Source organism: Apiospora phragmitis, assembly GCF_038363925.1.
Source record: "Apiospora phragmitis strain CBS 135458 chromosome Unknown utg000010l:1.0-9815664.0:1.0-9183399.0, whole genome shotgun sequence".
NCBI lineage: Eukaryota > Fungi > Ascomycota > Sordariomycetes > Amphisphaeriales > Apiosporaceae > Apiospora > Apiospora phragmitis.
Genome location: NW_027117409.1, coordinates 2,581,566 through 2,605,600, shown reverse-complemented (window position 1 = coordinate 2,605,600; position 24,035 = coordinate 2,581,566). Strand labels below are relative to the sequence as shown.

General features: G+C 52.1%; 6 protein-coding genes across 6 annotated transcripts; 3 read left to right on the top strand and 3 right to left on the bottom strand.

Moving 5' to 3' along the window:
- Nucleotides 1–377: 377 nt before the first annotated feature.
- Nucleotides 378–3,598, top strand: PG994_010565 (mitochondrial exoribonuclease Cyt-4; the record flags this gene model as incomplete). Its single annotated transcript, XM_066861974.1, has 3 exons — nucleotides 378–518; nucleotides 576–895; nucleotides 949–3,598. The coding sequence occupies 3 exons, from the start codon at nucleotides 378–380 to the stop codon at nucleotides 3,596–3,598; spliced, it is 3,111 nt and encodes a 1,036-aa protein (XP_066711084.1).
- Nucleotides 3,599–5,146: 1,548 nt separating this feature from the next.
- PG994_010564 (uncharacterized protein) lies at nucleotides 5,147–6,907 on the bottom strand (the record flags this gene model as incomplete). Its single annotated transcript, XM_066861973.1, has 2 exons — nucleotides 5,147–6,191; nucleotides 6,246–6,907. 2 exons carry the CDS (start codon nucleotides 6,905–6,907, stop codon nucleotides 5,147–5,149), a joined length of 1,707 nt encoding a protein of 568 aa, XP_066711083.1.
- An 8,152-nt stretch (nucleotides 6,908–15,059) lies between these two features.
- On the bottom strand, nucleotides 15,060–16,480 carry PG994_010563 (uncharacterized protein; the record flags this gene model as incomplete). The annotated part of the gene is made up of 2 exons (XM_066861972.1): nucleotides 15,060–15,725; nucleotides 15,833–16,480. The coding sequence occupies 2 exons, from the start codon at nucleotides 16,478–16,480 to the stop codon at nucleotides 15,060–15,062; spliced, it is 1,314 nt and encodes a 437-aa protein (XP_066711082.1).
- Nucleotides 16,481–17,103: 623 nt separating this feature from the next.
- PG994_010562 (DNA repair family protein) lies at nucleotides 17,104–18,375 on the top strand (the record flags this gene model as incomplete). Its single annotated transcript, XM_066861971.1, has 3 exons — nucleotides 17,104–17,181; nucleotides 17,202–17,270; nucleotides 17,353–18,375. 3 exons carry the CDS (start codon nucleotides 17,104–17,106, stop codon nucleotides 18,373–18,375), a joined length of 1,170 nt encoding a protein of 389 aa, XP_066711081.1.
- A 345-nt stretch (nucleotides 18,376–18,720) lies between these two features.
- On the bottom strand, nucleotides 18,721–19,767 carry PG994_010561 (uncharacterized protein; the record flags this gene model as incomplete). Its single annotated transcript, XM_066861970.1, has 2 exons — nucleotides 18,721–19,632; nucleotides 19,735–19,767. The coding sequence occupies 2 exons, from the start codon at nucleotides 19,765–19,767 to the stop codon at nucleotides 18,721–18,723; spliced, it is 945 nt and encodes a 314-aa protein (XP_066711080.1).
- Nucleotides 19,768–20,348: 581 nt separating this feature from the next.
- On the top strand, nucleotides 20,349–23,238 carry PG994_010560 (uncharacterized protein; the record flags this gene model as incomplete). The annotated part of the gene is made up of 5 exons (XM_066861969.1): nucleotides 20,349–20,534; nucleotides 20,607–20,817; nucleotides 20,885–21,609; nucleotides 21,675–22,779; nucleotides 22,862–23,238. 5 exons carry the CDS (start codon nucleotides 20,349–20,351, stop codon nucleotides 23,236–23,238), a joined length of 2,604 nt encoding a protein of 867 aa, XP_066711079.1.
- Between the last annotated feature and the right edge of the window lie 797 nt (nucleotides 23,239–24,035).

The window sequence follows — 24,035 nt, the reverse complement described above, 5'->3', positions numbered from 1 at the left end:
AAATACCTGCATGCGGACATGTCTTACCTGCCATTTTGCCGCCATTTGAGAACCGCATACAAAGTAGACAGTGCTCTAGCTACCTTGGCGCATTGCTGCAACCGCGATTTGTTATTGCATACTATTGATGTCTTTATCCGAATGATGTATGACCGTGAGGGCATCTCAAACCATTATGATAGGAATCGATCGATTACATTGGATGATGACTCGACTCTCTGCAAGTGAAACCAGCCAATCATGAGCTAGTGGGTCATTGAACGAGCACGTGACACCCTTGCCTCAATTTGCCCGAGAAATCTTCCATTTGCATTTCCATGCGTATCAATACAACCAGCGCTGTGCACACGACACGCATCGTATATTTGAGAGGCATCATGTTACAGGCATCGGGCCGGTCCTATGTATGCTGGCAATGCACTTCCCGAAGGCTGGCTTCCAGTGCTGCATCTCCTAGGCTAGACTTGGCAAGAAAGTCATATCAAGCCTCTTGGAACCAGCCATTGAAAAAAACCAGGGTAGGTAAACTTACTCGAGCGTTCCCATCCGCGCATAAAAGCTGATCTTGATGTCAGGGATTTGCCACGGTACAGCACCATCAGAACCAGGATGCAAAGAGCAGCCCTCGAGTTTCCGCCTATCGGGCGAAGAAATTGGGGAACCAGCTTCCAATCCGGCAGCGTCTGCGGCACTGGGAGAGGGACAATCCTGATGAAGCACAAACGATGCTGGCAGATGACCCCCATTCGGGCGACCTGTCCAACAGCCTCACGCGCCCTCAGAATGTAACCATGGCGCAGTTCGATGCCAACTCCCCCTTGTTTCAGGGGGACGAGCTTTCTGAGCTCCGATCCGACGATACGATGCTGGCATCTGGCGACATGGTTGAACTGAGGTATGGCTCACTCTTGATGTTCCACGTTGACCTTTTACTAATGCATCGTACAGCTCAGATGGTTCCCGGCGACCTATGCTCGCCGTGTGCCTAGGCCGCATATCTGGCTTCGAGCATTTCTACACCAGTAGTGGCAAATGGTTTTCTGGACTCGGCGTGAACCCTTTATTTGTTGTGCCCAAGTTTGCCCAACCCAGCGAGCTCGAAGCCATCATTGCAGAGCTTCCCGCAGGAGATATACCTATGGAGGCGCTCAATGCTCTGCAGGATCTCGGTCATGGGCCGTCGCGGACTGCCGGTGCTCCGCTTCTTCGCAAAATGCTCGACTTCTCTCAAGCGGCTGAGGCCATCTATCAGGAAAATGCTGGAACCCTGGACTCTTCTAGCGGCTTCATTGGAGATGCCGTGGAACATCGCTATCTCGATCTCTACGAGATTGCCGAGCTTCTTCTACCCTCTACCGCGAAAGAAAACAACAAGTTTAGCGCCACCGCATTGTACGCAGTGCATAGGGCTATCCTACAGGATGAGATGTTCTTCCGACCGCTCAAACAGACCGGCCACCGGCGGTCTTATTTGTTTGAAGTGAGCCCGCTGTCCGAGGTGCGCATTATCAAGAGAGTCGAGAGTCTGGTGCGCGACTACGTGGAGACCACGCCCGAAAACCGTAGGGGAAAATCACGCAAGGGTGATCCTGACACTTTGGTGGAATTTATCGAGACCGCTCGCCAAGCTATCGACCAAAGCCGAGCACATCGCAAGCCCTCGCCCCATGGGTTGATTGGGCCATCCACAAAGCCGACGCGACCTTTGCCAAAGTGGACTGCCACCGATATTGAGGTGTTGCAATTCATAGAGCTGTGGGCTAGCTACGAAAAGTTCCCGAAGTATTCTAGCCTGCAATGTTTGGGATCGGCTATCATTCGCGCCCTTGACAGGTATGAGGATCAGGGATTCACCACTACTGCTGGGTGGACTTTTCTCCAAGAAGTCGGCTGGATACCTCCCTGGGAGATTCAGTCCCGATATAGCATTCGTTTCCCCGGCGTCGAGGTCCGGCGCGGTGGCGGGTTTATCCGACACATCTCAGGCGAGAAAGAGAAGGGTATGGTTTCGGACGTCTTTGAGGGTCGTCGGCAGCACTGGGACCATGTGACTACCTACTGCATTGATGCTGAGTCTACCACAGAGATCGACGATGGGGTTTCTGTTGAGCGAAAATCTGATTCTGATCAGTTTTGGATTCACGTGCATGTGGCAGATCCTGCATCCGCCATTGATGTCGAGTCGCGGGTGGCCAAATACGCAGAGCTCATTCCCGAAACCGTCTATCTGCAAGGTCACTATTCCCGCATGCTACCCCCCGGCGTTGGTGCCGACGAGTTTTCCCTTGGTAAGAACAGGCCTTGTCTCACTATAAGCGCCCTGGTCAACTCCCAAGGAGACCTGCTGGGCCGGAAGATCACACCAGGCAGACTCGGCAACGTTGTCTTCATCACACCCGAAGCGGTCAACATTGCCCTTGGCGAAACAAGAAAGGATCCTCAATGGAGCTCTGAACAACTTACCGTTGGGCTCATGATACAACAGACTAGCCCTGCAAGAGCCTTGACGCAGCCTGATCAACTCAGCGCAGGACAGAAAGATGACTTGGCTCTCTTGTCCAAGCTTGGTAAAGCAATTCAGAGGCAACGACTTCAGAAAGGCGCCACCCCATTCTACCAGCCTCGTGCTGAGCCTCGCGTCTACCTTCAACCCACCGAACAAACTGCATTAGAGAACGGCTTCATTAGTGTGGTGGGAGACCCTGCAATCACTGTGGGATTCCCTCAAAACCAAGGCACAGACCTTGTTGAAAACTCGATGCGCTTGGCAGGTGAAGTAGCTGCACAGTGGTGCAACGAGCGAGGCGTGCCGATCCTCTATCGTTCGCAGCCGCACGCCACCCAAAACGCGTCGCTCATTCATCAGTACACGCGTAAGGTATTCTACCCCCTTTTGGAAGCCGGCGTACGGCCTTCGGACAATCAGTGGAGGCATCTTGGCGCACTTCTAGGCGGCGATGAAATCAGTACAACTCCGGGCCCCCATTTCACCATGGGTGTTGACATGTACACCAAGGCCACGTCGCCTCTTTGCCGATTCGGCGATCTCATCGTTCATTGGCAGATCGAAGCTGCGATCCTCGAGGAGATGAAGCGGGGCAAGAGCCTAGTGGGCAACAAGGACGACTCTTTCCTCCCCTTCGATCGCGCAAAGCTGGATCGTATGCTCCCCATGCTGCGGGTGCGGGAGAAGCAGATCCGGGCCCTCAACAATGCGCAGGGGGCGGAGCAGTGGGTGCTGCAGGCCCTCGTGCGCGCCTGGAAGTTCAACGAGGCGCCGCTGCCCGAGACGTTCAAGTTTACCGTAGCCCACGTCGCCGGGCGCAGCAGCATCGTCGGCCGTCTAGACTGGTTCCACCGCCAGGCCTGGCTGCGGCCCGACGCCATGAACGGCGTGTCCAAGATGGCTGACGTCCGGCTGGGCGACGTGTTCAAGGTCAAGCTCAAGGACGTCAATGTGCCTGCCAACCAAGTCCTGGTCGAGGCTATAGAGCTGCTTGAGAGAGACGAGGGCAAAGTCGCTGCTAGTGCTCTTGAGGAGCAGCAGGTAGCAGCAGCAGCAGCAGGCTCTCCCAATGCGGACGCTTTAACTGCGTAAGGCATGGGAGAAGATGGGACTTGAAACCCAGCCTTCCTACTACATTTGATATTCTCCTCTCCGTAGTACTTATACCATTGCGACTGCTGCAACATAGAAGTGCGACACAGATTTAACAAGTTGGAGATTAGCAGCGCATGTAATACCACCAGTGTATACTACGAGGTCGGATGGACATGACATGATGGCTATCTATGTACCTAGTATATATGAAGCCAGGTGTACGATACGGATAGAGACTTGCATATTTTGAGTAGACTGGTCAAGGTAGTTAACGTACGCACATGTATACTATCTCCCGTCCCCAACTACCAATCCGGCTCTTGAGTCTTGTGGCCTGACGGTTTCTGTGACGGTTCAAAAACGAATGAATCGCGACGGCAGATTACGTGAGAAGGCATGCGACCCCGGGGTGTTTCATTATGTCAGTTTCCCCACTCCATCTGTCACTTGACCCCCAGGTCCCCCAGCCGGAGAAGAACCCTGACGATCTTCCCTCGGCCTGACCTGTCGCATGTACGTACCTGTAAGAGATCTTCTGGTCATGGTGCGCAACTAATAATGAACACGGCGGTTGCCGAGGCATTATTACCAGACATCACCAGGCATCACCAGATACGCATGAGTTTTGTTCAAGTGTTAATTCGACAACACCGAATTTTACCGGTGTTACCCATGGTCTATCTGTACTTATTGTAACTTGCATAAAACTGGAAGTGAGGCCAACATGACAAACTGTACATACATGCACACACTGTCGGGTGCGTTAGGGACATGGTGACATGACGTGGCCAGGTTCACTCAAGAATGACCAGGTCCTGCCCCTTTCGATCCCCACGTGATGCTTGCGTCGCTTTTCTCAAGGATTGGAACATCGGAAGCCTATCATGGCTCCGCGTCGCCCAAGCCAGTAAAAACCCCAAACTTGCCTCCGCTAGGCCACAAGGAGTAGCCGAGGTTGGTTGGCCCTCCCCAGTTCCAGCGGATCACTTCGCATCGTCAATGTCAACGATCCAGGCAAACACTTCATGCCTTTCAATAGTTGATCGATGCCAACAATGTGGATATTCCCCATGAGACCTTCCGAAAATCGCTTTTCTCTTGCCATGTCTTGGTTCATTTCATATCATGAATCCCAGATAACATGATGCCGTGAAGAACGCCAATGATTGCCCTCGGGTGTCCCGTGTATACCGATACCCTTTCCTCCCTTCCTTGTCCTTCCAGCCGAATTGTTACCATCCGTTAGAATTTCTGATAATGAAAACACTAGCAAAGCAAGAACGCAGAACCTAGCCGCCCGAACGCCAGTGGCAATGCATTTAAAATCAAGAAAAAGAAAAGAAAAAGTTCAACATGGGTGGCTGGTACCATCCACCCCGGGGCAGACAGCCATGCGTACATCAGTATAGTAGACCCCAAGTCGTTATGGATTCCTTGGATCTGGCATACGGCTTGTCCCTAAGCCAGCTGTACAAGTGAAGCTGCCGTATAGATTACCCCGTTGATCTGGGGGAAACAAATGCTGCAGAACTGCTCGCATCAGAATCACCTCTTCCATCCGACATTCCAAATGACGTGGGCAATGTCTCGGGCGGTGTTCACAGTTTCGATCACACGACCAATTATGCCTTCGTTCCCTTGATTGTCGCCCTCGTCATATGGCATTAACATGCCTGACTCGGTCCGGCGCATACCAGCGGGCTCTGCAGCAAGACTGCTGACAGAGGCTGATCTTTGCAAATTGGGACCTCGAGTTTGAGCAAGGTGATCGACTGGGCTGGAAACTGGCGTATCAGTCCCCTCGTCGTCCTCTTCGTCGTCACTACCTCCAACAGAAAACCTGCCCGAGGTCTTGCAGGGCCGCAGAGTCTCCTGTGATGGCGATGGAGACAGCATGGGACTCCGAAGTGGGCCCGAGCTGTGACGCATAGCCGAATCTTGGGAGACATCGAGTCCATCCTTCGACTTGAGCGTCGTAGATGGCAGCATGGCAATCGTTTTGCTCTCATTGGTCGCTGGCACCTTCGCTTGCTTGCGCGCCCTCAGCGGTTTCTTCTTCGACGCAGTGGGTTTCATCATAATCCCGCCGTCGTCGGAATCACTGTTATCATCGTAATTCCATTGGCCATGATCTGCGTCGTCCTCATCTTCATCACATCTTGCTTCAACAGCGATGCATTGCTTGACCTGCTCATCGAAGTGGATGTGTTTGCGTTCAGCCGATGGCGAGATAGCCCCCGAAGAATTGGTCGAGGGGATCAAGCTAGTATTCACGCGGCTGAGTTTTCGCGAGGCAAACGGGAAGGTAGCAAAGTCCGTGGCTGCCCGTTGGAGAATCGGCCTGGATACTCGGGTAGGGCCATCCTGCTGAGCTTGGACCGCGGCCGTTGCCTGCTTCAGCAGAGAGGACGAAGATATCGACTTCTGTAGCATGACTTCAGACATGCTCCGCTTCTTCAAGATAGGTTTCTTGATGAAAGAATCACATCTCGATAGCGAATTGCTGCCGTGCTCCGCATCCATTGAGAAAAGTTTGATTTGCCGCGTTTGCAGCGGCCCATACAGCCACGTTACGTCGCAGTCCTTGAGCCTGTGCGGAGATTAGAGCTTGGACGTAGAAGGAAGTTTATTCCGAGTGACTTACCAGTTAAGAGTCTCGGGAGAAATGGTCTTCAGACAGTATTTGGATTTCATCCATGTCCTCCACGAGGCATTCTCGAGGCGCGAGGCGTTGCTGTACTCTCCTCTTTTGGACACAATGTAGCGCCATGAGGACCATATGTCTTCTTCCCTCCAGTTGTGTGACAAATAGTCCACGTGTTGAGTAGGATGATGTGTGACAAAGGTGTCGTCCTCGGCGTGATCAGTTAACTCGGGAGAATCTGGGCGTGACGGGGTCGTCGGCGTCCCATGGTCGACGGGCGAGACTGGGTACGAGTCTCCAGTCCGTGGGCTCGCTGGGGCCTCCAGGTCTTCGAGAGGTGCAAAAAATGGGTTCTCGTCATAGGTTGGGAGTAGAATGTCGTCGTCTTCACAATGGCCGTCTAAAGACAGGCTTGTAGCTGGCGTGGACGAATAAGAAGGAGCAACCGAGTCGGCGTGGACGGTATCGGGCGAGGACGGCGCCGATGAGGGATCGGAGTCTGATATTATGTGATACGACTGGTGGTAAGTGTCCGCTATGTCAGATGCAGACGTGTGGAAATGCTGTGAGTGTTTAGACATGAACTTCGTCTGCGACTGTGAGCGCCTGAGAGCGGACGACGAGAAGAGACCATTGTCTTCGGAGGATAGCACGACAGCCATTGTGTCTGCTGTGGTGGTAATTGTTGGGAGCGAGGTAAGTGATCGAACGAATGTCTCCAGAGTCTTATGTAGACTACCAAACCAAGCCCTCCTACTCAACTGTGCCCGTTCAAGACCAGGATGCAATCGTCATGAGTACCGGTGCTATTGGGGGTTCGTCTCTCTCTTCCTCTCTCAGGATGAATTCATAGCCTCTTTCTGTACGTCGCGTGGTGCTATGCTCTGGTGTGATGTAGTAGGCCAGCACCGGCAATAGACAGCTTCGAGCGCCCAGATGCAGTGTGGTGGTGTAAACGCCTTTGAAGTATGGCGAAGATGGTAGGGTGGGTGATTGAGGCAGCGTTTGCGAACCAAGGCCAAGTTATCAAACGAAAGTCAAGGCGGCCCAAGAAATCCTGGAGCCCATGGACGAACTAGAGGAAATGGATACTGATCGTCAAAAGGACCGATATATACATGGAATAGGTGACAACGGGCGTCGGTCGGATGCGGAAGACTGAGATCAAGCGGGATAAGAAGGAGACTCTAGCTTGTTTCCCGCCTGGTCTTATTAGAGGACGACACGGAATGCAGGTCGTGGGGTAGTAGAGGATTTGATGGTGGTGGTCGTCGTGATATGTATGCAAGAAGCACGGAAAACAAGGTGTGGGAAACACAAGTTAAGGCGAGGCAGCAAATGTCGAAGGGAAGGGGTATGAGTGGATGGCACGGGATGGATGTGGGTGGGCGGTTGGAGAGATAGTGGCAGATGGGAAAAAGTATCTGGAGTACATACGGAGAGAGAGAGTACTTGCTTTGCACTTTGCTGGGCGAGCATGCAAAAGCGCTTCTGGGCTTCTGGGCTTCTGGCTAGACCAACCGCAAAATTACCGGGAGATCGGAAGGTAGGTATGGGAAATGGACAAGGATCGGTTTTTTCTAGAGATGCGGAGGGGGGGTTCGACGAGGGCTAGGGGGACCCATCCGCGTGTACCTGCTAGCCCAATAGGTCGTAGGCGCTCGCTGCAACACGAAGAGGAATCCGATTGACCCATTGATCGATTGAATCCAATCCCATTGTTGCTGTCTTTCTCCCTCGTACTTATCATAACAACCCAAGGTAATAAGTAATCTAGTGCCACTGGTAGATCAATTGGATCAAGCCGGCATCCCCAAGTACCTCCCACCATGCATACGCCATGCAGAACGTTGAACACTACTTGCCCATTTCCCCTCTTTCCATCTAAGTAGCTTCAGACATGCATACATATGTGTGCATGTAAGCCAAGGATGTCCTCAGATTCCCAAGTAGATGTCAGCCATTCATTTGCCCCATTATGGGAAGAGCAAGTCGATGGTTTGATGCAACTTTCAACGTTCAAGAGACGGGCGCATAGGGAGGAGGAGGAGGAGGAGGCACGAAGGAGGAGATACAGGCAGACAGGTACCGTAGGTAGGATATTGCCGCTAATTTCCATGATCAACTGCGTATGCCTGCTCGGGGACTACTTCCTGAAATGCGCGCACGCCACTGGATGGAGGAGCAGGGTTTGATGGAAGCCCTGCGGAAACGTGAATTGAGCTACTGCAGTCAAGGCGAAAATACAGTAGTGAACTGGAAAAAGCTACATACATGTACCTAGTAGGTCTACCCACTTCACTTCCATACCATGCATTGATCAATTGCATTTGGTGTCTCCCAGGTCCCTCCAGAACTCTTACCTCCCAGCATATCTTATGTATCTAGGTAGAGACTTGGCTAGAGTTAGCGAGTATGTAAATATATGTCAGCATTGATCAAGACGGTCCGAGACATCGCCTAGCTGCGCAGTCCAGTCATTCGCCAACGAGACTGTGTGATACTGTAATCTCCAGGTGGAGAAAACAAGCGAGACATCGTGGGGAGCCCCCTAAGACCTGGGGAAACCAGCCAGCACCCAGCCAACTTACGATATTCGCTCACTCGATTTGCGAGACGTCGATAACGGTACGATTTTCCACATGGCGTGTCATACAATAAATCTACCTACGTAGAAGACAGGCCCAACTGGACCAACCTTGATGGGATCTAATTTAATCCTGCCCATAACATCGCCTTCGAAAGATACAGACAGACATGTAATGGGTCTAGAGGCTTTTTGCATCATTTCTTGACCTGCCGTTTCTAAGACGTAGAACAACCAACACCTTGATGGAGATGGGAACTCGATCGTCGGTAGTATATCGTACAACCCCATCGCACAGTTTATAGGCTATGCATTCTTCCAGCACCCAATCTCTTCACTGCCCACTGTTTTGCTATCTACACGTACATGCTATATGCTATTATATACATATATCACAGCTAGGCAGGGATTCTCGCATTCTTAGTTCTAGGCCGTACGCCCCCTGGACGAAATCGGGTCGAGAAGGGCGGAAGAATGGGAGCAGGGGTAGAAAACTTTGCCGTAAGTCTCCCCACACACATCTTCGTCCATCCAATACGGAAAGAAAAAAAAGGTCGAGACTCATGGCCACCCACCTTTTTCACTTGATTAACGCCTCTTCTACGGCCAATCCACCGTCCTGGGCCCAGGTGTAGTACTGGGATAGCCACCAACCTTGTAACGCCGTCGTGGTTTTTCTTTTTCTTTTTTTGTGGACAAGCAAGGTTGATAGGTAGAGCCCCATATCATCTTGCTCTCTCTCTTTCGTAATGTTGAGTGAGTGAATGAGTTAAGCGAGTAAACCACCTCAGGTAGGTGGAAGCGCAGTTTGCACAAATCCGCCGCGAACTCTTTCCATACCTGGCACCTCAGCATCCACTTCTACCGTTATCCTTCAAGCCGTCCGGCAGCTTCATGCTGAACAGCATGAGGGGAAGGTTCCTAGGGGGCCCCAGTAGGGCAGACTTCATCAACTGTCAATTTGCGATCATGTCGAACAACGCAATTTCTCATTGCATAGGTATGCAGGTATCCTTTGCGTGTTATGTAACACCATAGCTACAACATCATTATCGCCGACAGAAGCTGTCGCAGCCCTTTCGACTCGAGTCTCGACGGGTTGCGGTCATTTCCTACGCTGTGTTCACTGCGTACACAATGGTTCCCGACGTCAATATCCCTTAAACTCTCTCTCTCTCACAAGGTTCTCGGCGAAGACAAATGTCCAGGCCCGTTTGAAACATGCGCCGAAACCCATCGACAGTCTCATTTGATTCCGAGTAATGCTTATTACCTCTTCGGAAGGGATCAAGCTGATTGCTCAAGTTGGTTGCCAAATGCGTAAGCCACGTGAGCAACGTGGATGTCGCTAAACAGGCCAGAATCAAGAATGATGGGGATAACTTTCAATGGGCCGCATCTCCAGCGTCTCCCCTCACTAACAGTTTCCATAGACTAGCCAGTCCACATGGCACTTATCGTAAGTGGCCGATTGAGGCCCTCGGGGTTTCGAACTTATGTGCTCCAGCTTGCTCAGGGGTGTACCCGAGGGCGGGCGCCTCTCCACAGCCGCGTCGACTCCTCGAGGCTCGAAACTTCCTGAGTGAGGTATCCGTCAGGTCTACGTAACTATTTCCAGAGGCTGTTCAGAGGAAACTCAGTTTGCAACTCGGCACCTCGGAAAGGTTGTTACGGACTGTAGCACAGATGTGGGGGATGCACTATTTGGTATTTGGTGCAAGCCTGCGAGAGCCACTCAGAGACCAAGGTACGCGTGAATGCGTGTCTTATACTCCACGCGCCAAGACAACAGTCACCAAGTTTAATCCTTTTGCTATAGGGACCTGTCCGCATCGCATGCGTCCAACTGGGCCACCACATACATAGTCCCTTCTGCCTTTATATCCCTCTGCGGTCACCTTGAGAGAACGGCCGGTGCGGGCAGTGGCTTTGCCTTTCTTCCGTCCTATTTCTGGAAGTAAGCGCCCTTGTATATACTTCACTCGTGAATCGTGTTGAGCGGGAAGTATCCGCGAGGCTTGAGGCCTGCATCGAATACGTGCGTTGAGATGTGCCCTCCGTCCCGGTTCTTTCCGGGGGCATGCAGCGTGGAGCAGACGGTGCCTGGGTTATCCTTCGAACTAAAACAACGTAAAGTCCTTTTTAAGAACATACTGTAGCAATAAGAGCCCCAGCCAAAGTCCCCTATGCTTGGGATGGCGTATCTACAGCTAGCAACTCTCGGTTTCAGTTACGAATGACCGCACAGCTCGCCACAAAAGGTCAGACTGGTGGTGTCAGGCCTGTTGGAGATAGGATGCCTTCTACCAAGCGCCCTCTTTGCTTGGATCGCCGCATCCTGATCCCTCGACCCGATAACGCGTCTTGGAAGTGCAGATTATGAACTTTGCGACTAGTCCTGACACTTATCATTCCTCCCCAACTCTACGTGGGTAGTGTCGCCGCTGATAAGAGCCTCAAGCGGGAATTTGACTTGACGCTATATTGCGGGATTTCCTACTTCACCACTCATTGGGGGTTTCGAAGCATTATACTTTCTCCTTATCTCCAACGCACGGGGAATGTCAACTATGTAATTTCCACATATGTGCAAACGATTCGAACCCAGGTCGTGGGGTTAAAGTTGCTGCTGTGCAACATTCGGCATCTAACTCCAGAAATTTAATAGAGTTGACATGAGCAGGGTTGACTCAGGTCACAAATCACCCCATATGTATGGGTATATCACCTGAAGGGCAATGCTAAAAGGAGTCCAGGTAGGCCCAACTACCATGCAACAAATGCATGCCAATATATCGAGGCACATACAGCTAGCAGTCACGCAACACATCTACCCCGTTCGAGCCCGATAGAGATATGGCCATACGCTGAAACCAGAATGACAAGACGGAACTTCGCCTGACCCCGTCGGAATCCTTGGGATGTATATAGTTGGTGTGATATCAGGAACATTGAAGCAAGCATCAGTTGTTTTATTTGTGACACCTTGGTTAAACTGCCTTCGACTAGATAGGGTGTCTACATACTTCTTATCCTCGAACACCGTTGAGGCTATAAACGCCTGAAGGGCCCTATCTCGTGAGACTTGTTAGACAGTATGGGAGACCTGACGCGGCCTCGTTCACTAGACACAGCGCCACACATGCACGCCTGCGTGTAAACGCACCCCGGCGCGATATCGCCATTCTTATATCTCGCGGACTATCCGCGTTGCATAGCACTCGACCGCAGGGAGGGCTAAAGAGGACGGCGGTGGTCAAGTGTGGGACGGTACGGCATGGTGAATGATGGTGAGTAGTCGAAAAGCTTATTAGACCCTGATCGACAATCAGCCCCGGCTTCCCCGCGGAAGGCCCTGGTAACACCAACAAGGCCCCCGGACTTTGATAAGCGCTGTCTGTTGCAACCTGTGAATGCACTACTCTGCGCAAGTGGAACGTCTCGGGTGGTTGTTCTTGTTGATCGCCAGCTGAGCTACCTACAGACCATAACCGGCGCGGTGGTTGCAATGACGTTGACTGCCCGCTTGGTACTCTTCTACAATCTCGATTCTAACATTGAGCCACCGGGACTGAGAATCGGATTAGTAACTGAATTCCCCCAAGTAACCTATGGAAAGGCCGCGTAGGGCATTACCCAATAAGTCTGCTGTTGAACCTCGGACGGAGTTCGACTAGGTTAGGTATCTAGCAAATATGAGATGCTCAGATAACAAAGTACCTCACATGCAGTGGAATGGGCGTTCGGCCATTCGCCTACCTCGTCTGCAAACGTGCCTTGGAAGAGGCGTGTTGATGCACTTCTACGGAGAGCAGAAGGGAAAACTCTTGCTGCCGATTTGCCGGCTACTATCCGTACAGAGGACTGAACTCTTACGAGTACAGCAGGCCCCGCCCCAACGCCTGTCTTGCAATGCGAGTGATACGGCATACACTGGGGGGCTTGAGCCTGGAAGTCCACTGATGATGTGACAGGCTTGGCAGTTCCCCTCAGGCACATGCTGCTTAAACTCTATGTAATGTATCTAGCCACATTCAGCAAGTAGTAGATGGCCTCCATCATTACCTGCGTGAGTTTCTCTAGGACTCGGCCAACCGGACAGCAACGTTCTACTATCCGCGGCTACGGGCACATTTTCCACACTGCGCTTGCGACTTGCGACAACATGTATTGACCCGGTCGGAACCAAGGAATTCCCCACCACCGGAGCATGTCATGAAGGGGGACGGCACTGATCTGACCGGTTGATAGGTACTTGGTTCAAGCAACGTCGTCCACCACGTACGTCTCAACTGCTACACCGGTCTGGGGCTCCACGGACCGCACTTGAACGGGAGGGGGTGGGACACCAGATCGCCAGAGTCGCGGGGCTACCTCGCAAATTATCGGTGTTTTCTTTCTTCCTCCTCTATTCGACCGAACTGGTTACTGAAAGGATGCACTGTCGTGAAACAGCTGCACTGCAAATCAATCTCCAGTTCCGGGTTGGCAGTTGCTTGCTCCTTGCCAACTATTTCCAAAAGATAACCCTCGCTGCGCATCTTGCATGCTATCTGCGCCCTCATGGGGATACTCGATCTGGAAATCCGCGATAGGATACTGCCCCTGCCCCGCGTCCGGTCGGCCGTCATGGTTTAATCGACATTGCGTTGATGCAAGCCACACCAGCGCATATACTGACATACATAGGGAGGGTCGCACTGCAAAGCCCAGATACCACTTAAACTCTCGCCATTGATTGTACCTTGCTGGCCTTGGAATTAGCTATAATGTAGCGATCATGTCAACGGTATCAAGGAATTGACAAATAATATAGCTGCTGCGCGACGATAACAGGTATTATTGACCGTCGATCAGGAATTCCCAGATTCCCTTGGTTGTCATCATGTCTACGTCTTGGCCTTTCGTATCTATGCATGCCAGGAGACTTGTCACGAATCAACAGTTTGCTGGGCGATACCCTTATCAATCGATATATCGTGGCTATCGATGCCAGGCGAATCAATCCTCGCTGAAATACTAGTATTAAAACCTTTTCGATACCCTGCCTGTCGAACCAGGCTTGGCTATCTAGCCTGCATGAGGTCCACACCCACTCTGCTGCAATATGCAAGTCGAGTACTACGCCGTAGCCTACTCCTGATGTGCCTTTAGTGACCAACCACTGGGACTGGAGCATGTCCTGTTGGCTGTACTATAATAGGGAAAGAGACCTGAGAGGCTCTTCTTCTCGCTCAGCCTGTGTGGAGGTTTCACGATATTTGCTACATTTTAATCGACCCATACAGATACAGGACACAGGACGCAGGATCCCCGCTGTGAGGCTGCAGTGCTTACAGGTAGGGATCCGTCAATGACGCATAAACGCCATGGACATCGGAGCGCCTGTCAAAGCCTGCTAACAAGACCTCTTCTTTCATACCGAGTTCTTCGGATGTGTTGGAAGTAGCTGTCACAGCTGCCAACCCTGAGGCTGGGCGGCCGATTTGGACCACTGATGCGTCGCATTCCCAGCCACTCCTTCGAACATATCGAAGCACGGCGAGTAGCTGCATCCAGGGGCCCGTTGCGCTCTTTTATTCGCCTGCTGCAATCCTACCGAGAGTCCACTAGGTGATGCAAGACTGTTACAAACCTGCATACATATGCAACGACCACAGCCAGTGGTGTGAAGGTGTTGTCAACAAAGTCAACCACGCGGAGAAGCGAGGAGCCTCGGGGCTTCATCCTCGTCTCCGTGATCCCCTGCCAGCCAGACAAGGGAGATAGGACCGTCTATCTGAGCTCATCTAGGACCTGGCAACGTCATACGCGCATCAGAACAGCCAATATAAACAGGGTAATGTTCTGGTCGTTATGCGCGCCGCAGTGACATACATATGGAGGTAACGATCATGCATACTGCATCTGAATCCAGCAACGCCACGATAGAACTTGGGCCTTGCCTGAACATGATGGTCAGAACACAATCGAGCATACATATCGTGCTAATTTGCTTATCCGGCTGCAGCGAAACAGATTGGTCAATATCCGGAGAAGTGGCCGGTCAGCTATAGTTGGCTAAGTTGGGTCAGATTCATCAGCCTCCGGTGGTGGCTGGACGCTGTTGCATTCTGACCCGTTCATCTAGACGCCTCTATAAGAGTGGAGTCATACATCACCACCGTGAGTAGTGAACAACATGGGTATGGTTGCATAGCATATGTAGATTTTCGTATTGGTCTCCCTCATCCTCGCGCTGCGAATGCGACTTCTCTTGGCAGCCTGAAGCTCGCACACCACATCCGTTTGGCCGGGGCGACGTCTCGCACGTTGTGTATGCTGACCTCGCCCGGCTTCTCAGCGTCGCCCGGCACCATTTTGACGCCGAGCTTGCTGGTCAGACGTTCACAAATATCGAGCAGCGGGACTTCGTCATCGCTTTTCAGCGCAAAGCAATGGACGTGGACAAGCGGCAACTTGGTCTCCGTGTTGGGTGCAAATAACCCTTCATGCCCAGCATAAAGCCCACGAAAATGGTGGACGAAGGTATAAGCCATCGCTGGTAAATTCATGACGAAGTGCGAGATGGTAGGTGGGACGGGAATTTTCTGAGGTGGTGGCGTCTCATCTGCGGTGCCGGCAGCGCCTCGAAGGTGGCGACGTACCTTGGTCTGTATAAGTGCGTGGTCGCCAGCCTGTGAGGCGGCATACACCGAGTCGGCCGCGTTGTGGATAAAGGTGCGCCCGTCCTCGTTAAAGGGCCGCACGTACGTCCCCACCTTGTTACGTTGTATTGCTTCTTGGAGATACCGGTAGCTCTCCGGGTTCATGTCGTTGGCCCATACAAAAACACCCCTTTTGCCCGCCGGCACGGCAAAGGGGCCGATCCCTGCCATGACATCGCAGACGACCTCACCGGGTTGGAATGATCTGATGAGACGTGTATGCTCCCCTCCAGCTTGCTATTCCAGTACACTTTGGAATAGTCGAAGTGGAACGAACAGTCGTTCTCACGCACCTCGACGTCAAGATCGTCAGGGCCTGCCAACACTTCGTACGCAAATGTTCGGAATTCCGACTCGCTACCCACATTATCTACCTTGTTGATCACAGTTCGGATGTGCGGGTTCTTGTCGACGATTATCTCCCCTATCAAATTTTTGTAGGGGAGATAGGCCTCGCGTAAGTTGAGATGTGCCACGTGACCAGCAATATTGAAGCCACTGGGGATCTCGTCATGGAGCTCCGGCGGCAGGACCACAGACAAGACGTCCAGCGCGCTGAAGTACTCGTAGTCTAAATTCAGGTTGTAAGGAATCACCTCCAACTCGGACTTGTCAACCCCTTCCTTCAGGACCGTACCCCAGGTCTCGGGGGCCGTGGGCTTGACAGCGGGGTTCAGAAGCAAACATTTCTTCCCCTGGGATGCGAGTGATTTGTCAGGATGGGGCGCAATCGCTGAAATACGGTCGGCTGAGAGAATTTCCTTGGATTTTTCCAGGTCCCTTCGATATCGCGATATCAGCTTGTTTTCAGAGATGATGGCGGCTGCCAATGGAACCGTTTTTGCGAAGAGCGACCGGTCGAGGACGCCCGCGACGGCGCGGGCGACCGAGGGGCGGAAACCATTCATTTCTTCCTTGGATCTTGTGGCCTGCACAGCCATTAGTTTAGCCAAACGGGCTTTTAGGAGCAACTTGGTATGAGTGGGATAACAACTCACCGCCATCTCCCACGTCGATTCTGAATCTGTTCAAGTATCTTCGGCGGTCCAAAATTATTTGCGACCACAAAATGTTCATTCGGTGGAAATGCCCCTCGTTGATCTATGGATCCTGCCCAACAAGGCTGAAGACTCCCCGCGAAACTTTTGTCTCAGGGACCCCTCAATTATCTCAACCACCCCTGCAAGCCCTGCTACCTGAGATCTATAGCTGCAAGGCTGACAGTCAATGCCGTCATAACGCTACATACTCCAGGTACAAGTCCAGCTATACGCCATGCGGCCTGCTACCCCATCCAGAAGTCATTATTTATCCATAGCTAATGAAGTATGCATATATGCTTAACTTACATTTTGCCTCAGGTGCGCCACTGATATGATATAGTAGACTTTGAGAAGCCAAGGTGTACCACGTCATGACAATTGGACCGTGACCGCGATTAACTCTATCTATTTCTGTAATGTCTTGCGTAACCTATTTGCGATCGCAGGCATCCAAGTGACTTTTCCCTCACGCCATATAACTTTCTTCTTGCCTTGGTTCGCTAGTTGATCGTGTTCGAGAGATGTCAAGAAAGCGCACGATTGAAGCCTTCTTTGGCGCTGCTGGCGCTGGCGCTCCCAAGCCAAAGAAGTCTCGTGATGTATCTACTGGCTCCCCGAGACCTCTCGGGACGATGCGCACCTTGACGGCCTGAGTACAAGTGGTAATGGCAAGGAACTAGACGCTGCTGTGAGTGCGGAACAACCTCTGCTTTTCGTTCTGCGGGAAAAACAGGCGCACAGCTACTGACTTGATTTGTATTGCATGGCAGCCACCACATGATGCTCAGTATGTTGCAACAGAAATAGACACAAGCCAGATAGCACCAGGAAAATCAACTAGGAATAGCGATGATTACTCAACGCACCCAGCATACCCCTTCCGCATCCCCCATCTACCTCCAGCCCTCGCGCCCGAGCTACCCTCGTGGCCAGCCAACCTCGGCCGCGTCATCAACGACCAGCCAGACCTGGACCTGCTGTATTTCGAGCCATACGTGGCGCGCGGCGGCGGCAGCGCCCGCTCGCTCTTCGAGTTCCTGAGGTCGGAGCTGCCCTTCTACCGCGTCGAATACGACATCAACCGCGGCGGGACCTCGACCCACATCCGGACGCCGCGGTGGACAACCGTGTTCGGACTCGACGACACGTCGCGCTTCAGCAGTAGCAGTAGCAGTAGCGATGACGGCGGCGGCGGAGGGGACATGACGAGGATACTCGACGCCAAGACCGGCCGCGACGTGAGCGCCGATAAGTTCTACACAAGGTACAAGCCTCGCCCGATCCCCAAATGCTTGGACGACCTGCGGCTCTCGGCGCAGGAGGCGACCGGCTGTGAATTCAACTTCTGCCTGGTGAACTACTACGCCTCGGGGGCCGACAGCATCAGCTTCCACAGCGATGACGAGCGGTTCCTCGGGCCGCTGCCCGCCATCGCGGGTTTTTCGTTGGGCGCGCGCAGAGACTTCCTCCTGAAACACAAACCTGTTCCTCCGCCGCCGGGAGGCGAACATACAGAGGCTATGAAGAACGCTATATCGAAGCCCCTGAAGCTTCCCCTGGCGAGCGGCGATATGATATTGATGCGTGGGCCTACACAAGCCAACTGGTTACATTCAATACCGAAGCGTACGGGCAAGAATGCTACCGACGGTGGTCGAATCAATATCACGTTTCGACGAGCATTGGTTAAACCCGGTACGGATAATTACTATAACTATAATGTTGGTACAGGACCGGTTTACAAATGGGACACTGTGAATCGCGAGATGCGGCCGTGGAGGAAGAACTTGTAATGATTGATTAATGGGTATAATATGTACGCCTTGCTGGTGTAACTCTCAATGTAGTTTGCTCACCCCAATTACACAAACAACACCCATGGAAATCCATCCATTCGTGTACAGGTTGGCGGTGGATTCCAGCTCCTTATACTTCCCAGGTGCCGGCGCCGAAAAGCCTCGAAACATAGGGCAAGTTGAAACTTTCCTGATGCAGCGCCACTCCCCTATTGTACTGCGGTGTCGCTCTGATTCTTTGAGCCCCATAGTGCCACAACCAAACCGATCCGAGCTGCTCAGATCTCACCTCTTCCCCCAATGAGGAGGAATGATGTACAGCACAACTCTCCAAAAGGCCAACTACTTCCCTAGTTTAAAGGTGGCTTGTGCGTATTTCCGAAGAGCGTTGACAAAGACCTGGTATTCAACGCTCTGATTATCCTGCTCGCAATAGATCTCTGTCAGCCGTATTTGCCAAGGAGGATAGCCTTGCAAATCCACATATGGCGCGAACGATATCAACAGATCGGGCTCGGCCATGACACTACTGGTGAGCTCGTTGTCTATGACGTCTGATGTGATGTCGGCAGCGCTGAGCTTATTCTTTTGCGCCATCACCGTCAACACCTTGGTCAGGTCAACCATGGACTCACGGCCATCCTCCTCCGATACCAGCATGATAGCGATTCCGTACTCGCCAGCTCCCTTATGCGCCGGTGCGCTGTAGTACGAAGGGTGGACGACAGGCATGTTGGGCGAGTGCAAGTGCAGGTCGGGTGCCTGGTACTTGCCGAACCAGTTGCGCAGCTTCGCGGCGATTTCGCGGTGGCTCTGTTGCATCTCATCTTTCAGAATGCCAGTCCTTTCATACACGGAGAGCATTTGTATGCCCGCCGAGGCGCACCATGCTGCAATATCGGCAACTTCGCTGATCAGCTTCTCCTTGGCATCCACACGTTTACCGCCCTCCTCCAAACTCAGGATCACGCTGAGATGTTTGGGCAATCGCGAAAAGCCTTGGACGTCGCGCTGTATGTATTCGGGGGTATGGTGGTGGTAGTAAAGTACCGATACGATGCGGAGGTAGACAGCATGGTACGCTATGCGGATGCGGATGTAGACGGAAAAGATGGCGTGGATCAAGGCGAAGGAAAGTGCGTAAAGCTGCTTCCGCAGGACATTTCTAACGCCCAAACCAGACGCGGTACTGTTGCTATGTTGCTTCCTCTTAGTCGAAGCCTGATGCAGGCGAGGTGTTGCAGGGAGATAGGGCTGTTATATTCAAGCTATGTGAGCTTCTGTCGCGCACCTCTACGTTGCCAAATCATGCCTGGGCATGCTTGTGAGGCGAATAGGCATGAAGGGAAGACTGACCTTAAGCAGCTCCTCGCGCTCCCGGGGATTCATGGCCCCTGTGTCCTTCGTTTGGAATGGCATCTATGGACCGACTTGTTCGTTCCTTATAGAAGATGCGCAAGTTGGGAATGCAGTTATGGATGAACCTCAACAAAAACAATAGTATGTTTAAATCCGAGCAAGACACGACGGGACGTTACAGCGCCTCAGAAATGACTTCGGAAAGAGATGCAGTAAGGGAAACTCGTCCAGAAACAACCAAATCAACAATGATGGAGCTATGTGCTTAGCCACCGCAAAAAGGTTGCTCCAGAAGAGGAGGTCAAATGAGTGTAATAAATCAATTCGGCTAGGGAAGGTGCCCTTGGTGAATGAAGAAGACGAAGAGAGTCGAGCGACGTGAACTGAAGGAAATATCGGGCAGGCACGATCTCGTAACACAAATCGGATGTCACTGACGTCTGGGTGCTGTTCATTTCCGTCAACCAGGCCTTTCTTTCCTTGGTACAATTGGAATTCAGCCACATCAATTGATTGATGGACAGCTTCATGCGGGGGGACGTACCTACTCGCAGCAGATTGTGGCTTACGCAGCACGATAGAGACGCCTAAGCATGTAATTACTTGATTGAATGCCTGACCAACCAGCTACACCCCTGTCCGCCACTTCAACCATCCCGCCCTCGAATCCAGACCCGTCACCTCGGAAGCTCAATACGCGTCCCAACACATTCAACGAAGACAGGCCTATTGGGCAGCGACCCCTAACGAATCCCGACTTTGCAAGAGGCCAACCATCTCACACCATCTCCTCCGAAGTCCCGAAGTGCACGCCTTCACCCGAGCTTATGCGCCCATGTCCATGTAGTCGAGCGCCTCGAATCTGAGAGTTCCTGCACCCAAATGGAGAGGAACGGCTCCGGGTCGAGGGCGCTGTTCCCAGGGGGCCCAGCTTCACTCTCGACGACTTTTCCAATAAGGATTTCATCGTCCGAGTTTTCGTCGATAGCCTTGCCGAAAGCGCCGTTCCTGCTAATCGCCGATCGGGCCCGGCCAACCAGCAGGCATTCGATCCAAAGCCCTTGATTCGGACATTTGAGAGTATGTAGGCCCTCGATCCCCAAACGGTCGCATCGGAACCAGCAATCTACTGACAACGCCGCCACAGATGCGCTTCAAGGCCTCGGTAACCTTTCCGAGGAATTGCAAGAGAAGGAGTCGGATCTTCAATCGAAGGTGCGGCGCGCCGAAGTGCAACATGACCAAACACTTGATACCCTCGGTCTGAAGCTGGATCAGTCGATCAAACAGTTTGAAGACCTCGATATCAGTCTTAATAATCCCACTACTATGGACCGAGGTAGTCGCAATGACCCGAGCGGAGGGGGAAATATCGCCGTTCAGATAGGAGAAAAGCTGGAGGAGCTGGATAGGAAACGAAGGAGGGCCCTGGATGCCAACTTCCTCATACAATGCTGGCTCGAAGTCGGCGAAACGGGCGAGTTGACATCCCTACAAGATATCCAAAGACAGGGTGGTGCCGACAACAAAGTGAGATGCGCCGTGATTGCGCACCAACTGATGCGTATCAGCCAGCGGCTGGATCTTGCAGCGTGGGGACAGACAAATGGGCATGGCCGCGGGGTCACCAACGGAGTCGCTGGCGCATTCAGGTCAAATTACAACACTAGGGAGGTGCTGGAGAAGTTTTGCGAAACCCTTGAACAAGAGTTGCTCAAGCAGTTCAATAACAGCTACCGCAAACAGAACTTCGACGACATGATGGAGTGTGCCAAGGTGCTGCACGACTTCAACGGAGGCGCTAGCGTTATAGCCGTTTTCGTGAATCAGCACCAGTTCTTCATCGATCGCAACCAGCTGATTACAGAGGAAGTCACGACAGATGATGAATCCTTTGAACAGCTTGCCGACCCGGACTCGGATCCGCCAGGGTGGAGCCGAGCCTCCAGTCGCTTATTGACGAGGTCAAAGTTATTATGCAGGAGGAGTCTTTCATCATTAAGAGGGCATTCCCCTACTACGAGACGGTGTTGATCAAGTTCATCCAAAGGATCTTCCAGCAATCCATCCAGCAAAGACTTGAGATGGTCTTGGAAAAGGCAGATACCATATCATCACTGGCGTTCCTTCGCTCGCTGCACTCTTCGAGAAACTATATCAGTGCATTGGTAGAAGACCTCAAGGCACACGGTCTCACAGAACATCCAGAACCGTGCTCGGCGCAGATATCGCAGACTCTCGACCAGCAGATGGAGGAACTGTTTGTGCCATACATAGTTGGTAATTCATATATCGAACAGGAGAAGAAGAGCTTAGAAGAGATGAACAACTCCTTGCTCTTCAAATACAACATTTATCACTCGAGAAGGAAGAAGGCGCCAACGGGTTTCATGGCATCTTTGGCCCAGCAGGGCTCTCAACTCATGGCGTCCGCCAAAGATGCCTATCTAGAACGGCTGGACTCGTCAGATTTGACACAGACACAGAAGGAGATGATGTTGAGGGTGGCTGGAGTCCAGGAGACCGACAAAAACAAGAACGACATCGAGGTTTCAGACCAGGATGGAGTTTTGAGCACTGCAAATGCCAAGCGAATGATGACTTGGCTGGCGGAGAGTGTCCGACGAACCTTGGAGCTGGGCAGCCCAAGCGATACGCCCAAGGATGTTGCAACGCTTCTCAATCTTCTCATGGCCAGCATGGGTCAAGTTTACGTTGAGACTGGCTTGGATGCTGCATTGGAGAAAGCCACTGCCCAGGAGAACTCTAAGACAGAGCCCGACCTCACTTATCTACCTTCGATCCGCCCAGCTGTTACAATCGCCAGCATCATGTCACGCTTCATCACTACCGTCCTTATTCGCCTGGCCGAGGCCAATACTACCGTCCGCCGGAGTATGGAAGCGCAAAGTAAAATGGGCATTGAGTCGATCGAGAAGAAGACAAATAACATTATGAAATCCACCATTGATGTCCTACTCAATTGGGTCACAAAGTCGCTCGCTTCCCAGAAGAAGGTCGACTATCTCCCCAAGGATGAGAGTGTTCTGAGAGACCTTACAAACACCAACCTGCAACGCCATCTGCAGTTTCCTGTCTCGGACCTTCACCCTTACATCACAAGCTATCGATGGTACGAACCTCGAAGTCTTCAGCAGTGAACTAGCTCTATCAGTCCAGCGCCTGCTGATTGAACATTACAAGAAGTACAAGATCAATGCAGCAGGTGGTCTCATGGTAACTAAGGATATATCCAAGTATGTGGCGACGCTCAAGGAATGGAACCTCAATAAGGATGCTGAGACTTCCGTCGAGCTGTTGACGGAGATCGGATACCTCTTCATTATCGGGCCCGAGGCATTGCGCGAGAGGTCGAGAAATCTAGCAACGGGCCCAAGTGGAGGCAGCAAGAAACTGGCGAAGGCCGATTTCAAGACATATATCCAAAATCGTGAGGATTATAAGAGCGTCGGCATCCAGAGCGTGCTCTCCGGACTGTGATGGGGTTTCATGCAAGCCATGGGAATGTGCGTAGGAGTTCAGGGGTTTACAAGTACTATATACCTATGTAGTTTGGATGTCTGGGTATCATCAGCGGTCCGTCTCATCATGTAGTCCTTCATATATAGGATGACGGCAAACAAATGAGACCTCATGAGTGCATGCGAACACTCGAGTACGACGATGGTATAAAATAAGAAGCCAATAGTTGCTTGGCTATATCCAAAGTTTTTGGTATCATCCCCATCATACATCGTACCCAATAAACACATATCTTCAAAACATATTTTGCTCAGGCCTTGGTGTTCCTATGAGCCACTGCTACGAGCAACGAGTCTGCGGCCCCCGGGCAGCACTTGATTGGCACTTACCTTGCCCAAGTAGGTAAGTACATGAACACCGGTTCGTCTCGTCCGAGGCCAGTCCACGATAAGGATCAAATGATGGATCTTACGCGACTCGGCTTTCGGCCTTGGCATTTGCGGTCCTCGGTACATGCGGTTGGATTTTTGTAATCATTCAGCTTTTGATTGGTCGGGAAAGAGAATCCGCCGTCTTCCCCAGTGGACAATTCTGTGCTTTGGTAGGTTTAGCCAGTACTTTTGGGGGGCGTCGGGGCACTCTGGACCCTCCGAAACCTCCCCGACCCGGTGCACAAGTTGGTGGGGCGAAAAATAAATGGATTAGCAGGAGCCAGCCAGTCATCCGTGATACAATTCCATCCATCATTAACACCGTCCCAATTCCCTGTACGATTACTGCTATTCCAGCTGATTTTCCCTTCTTTGCTTCCGACC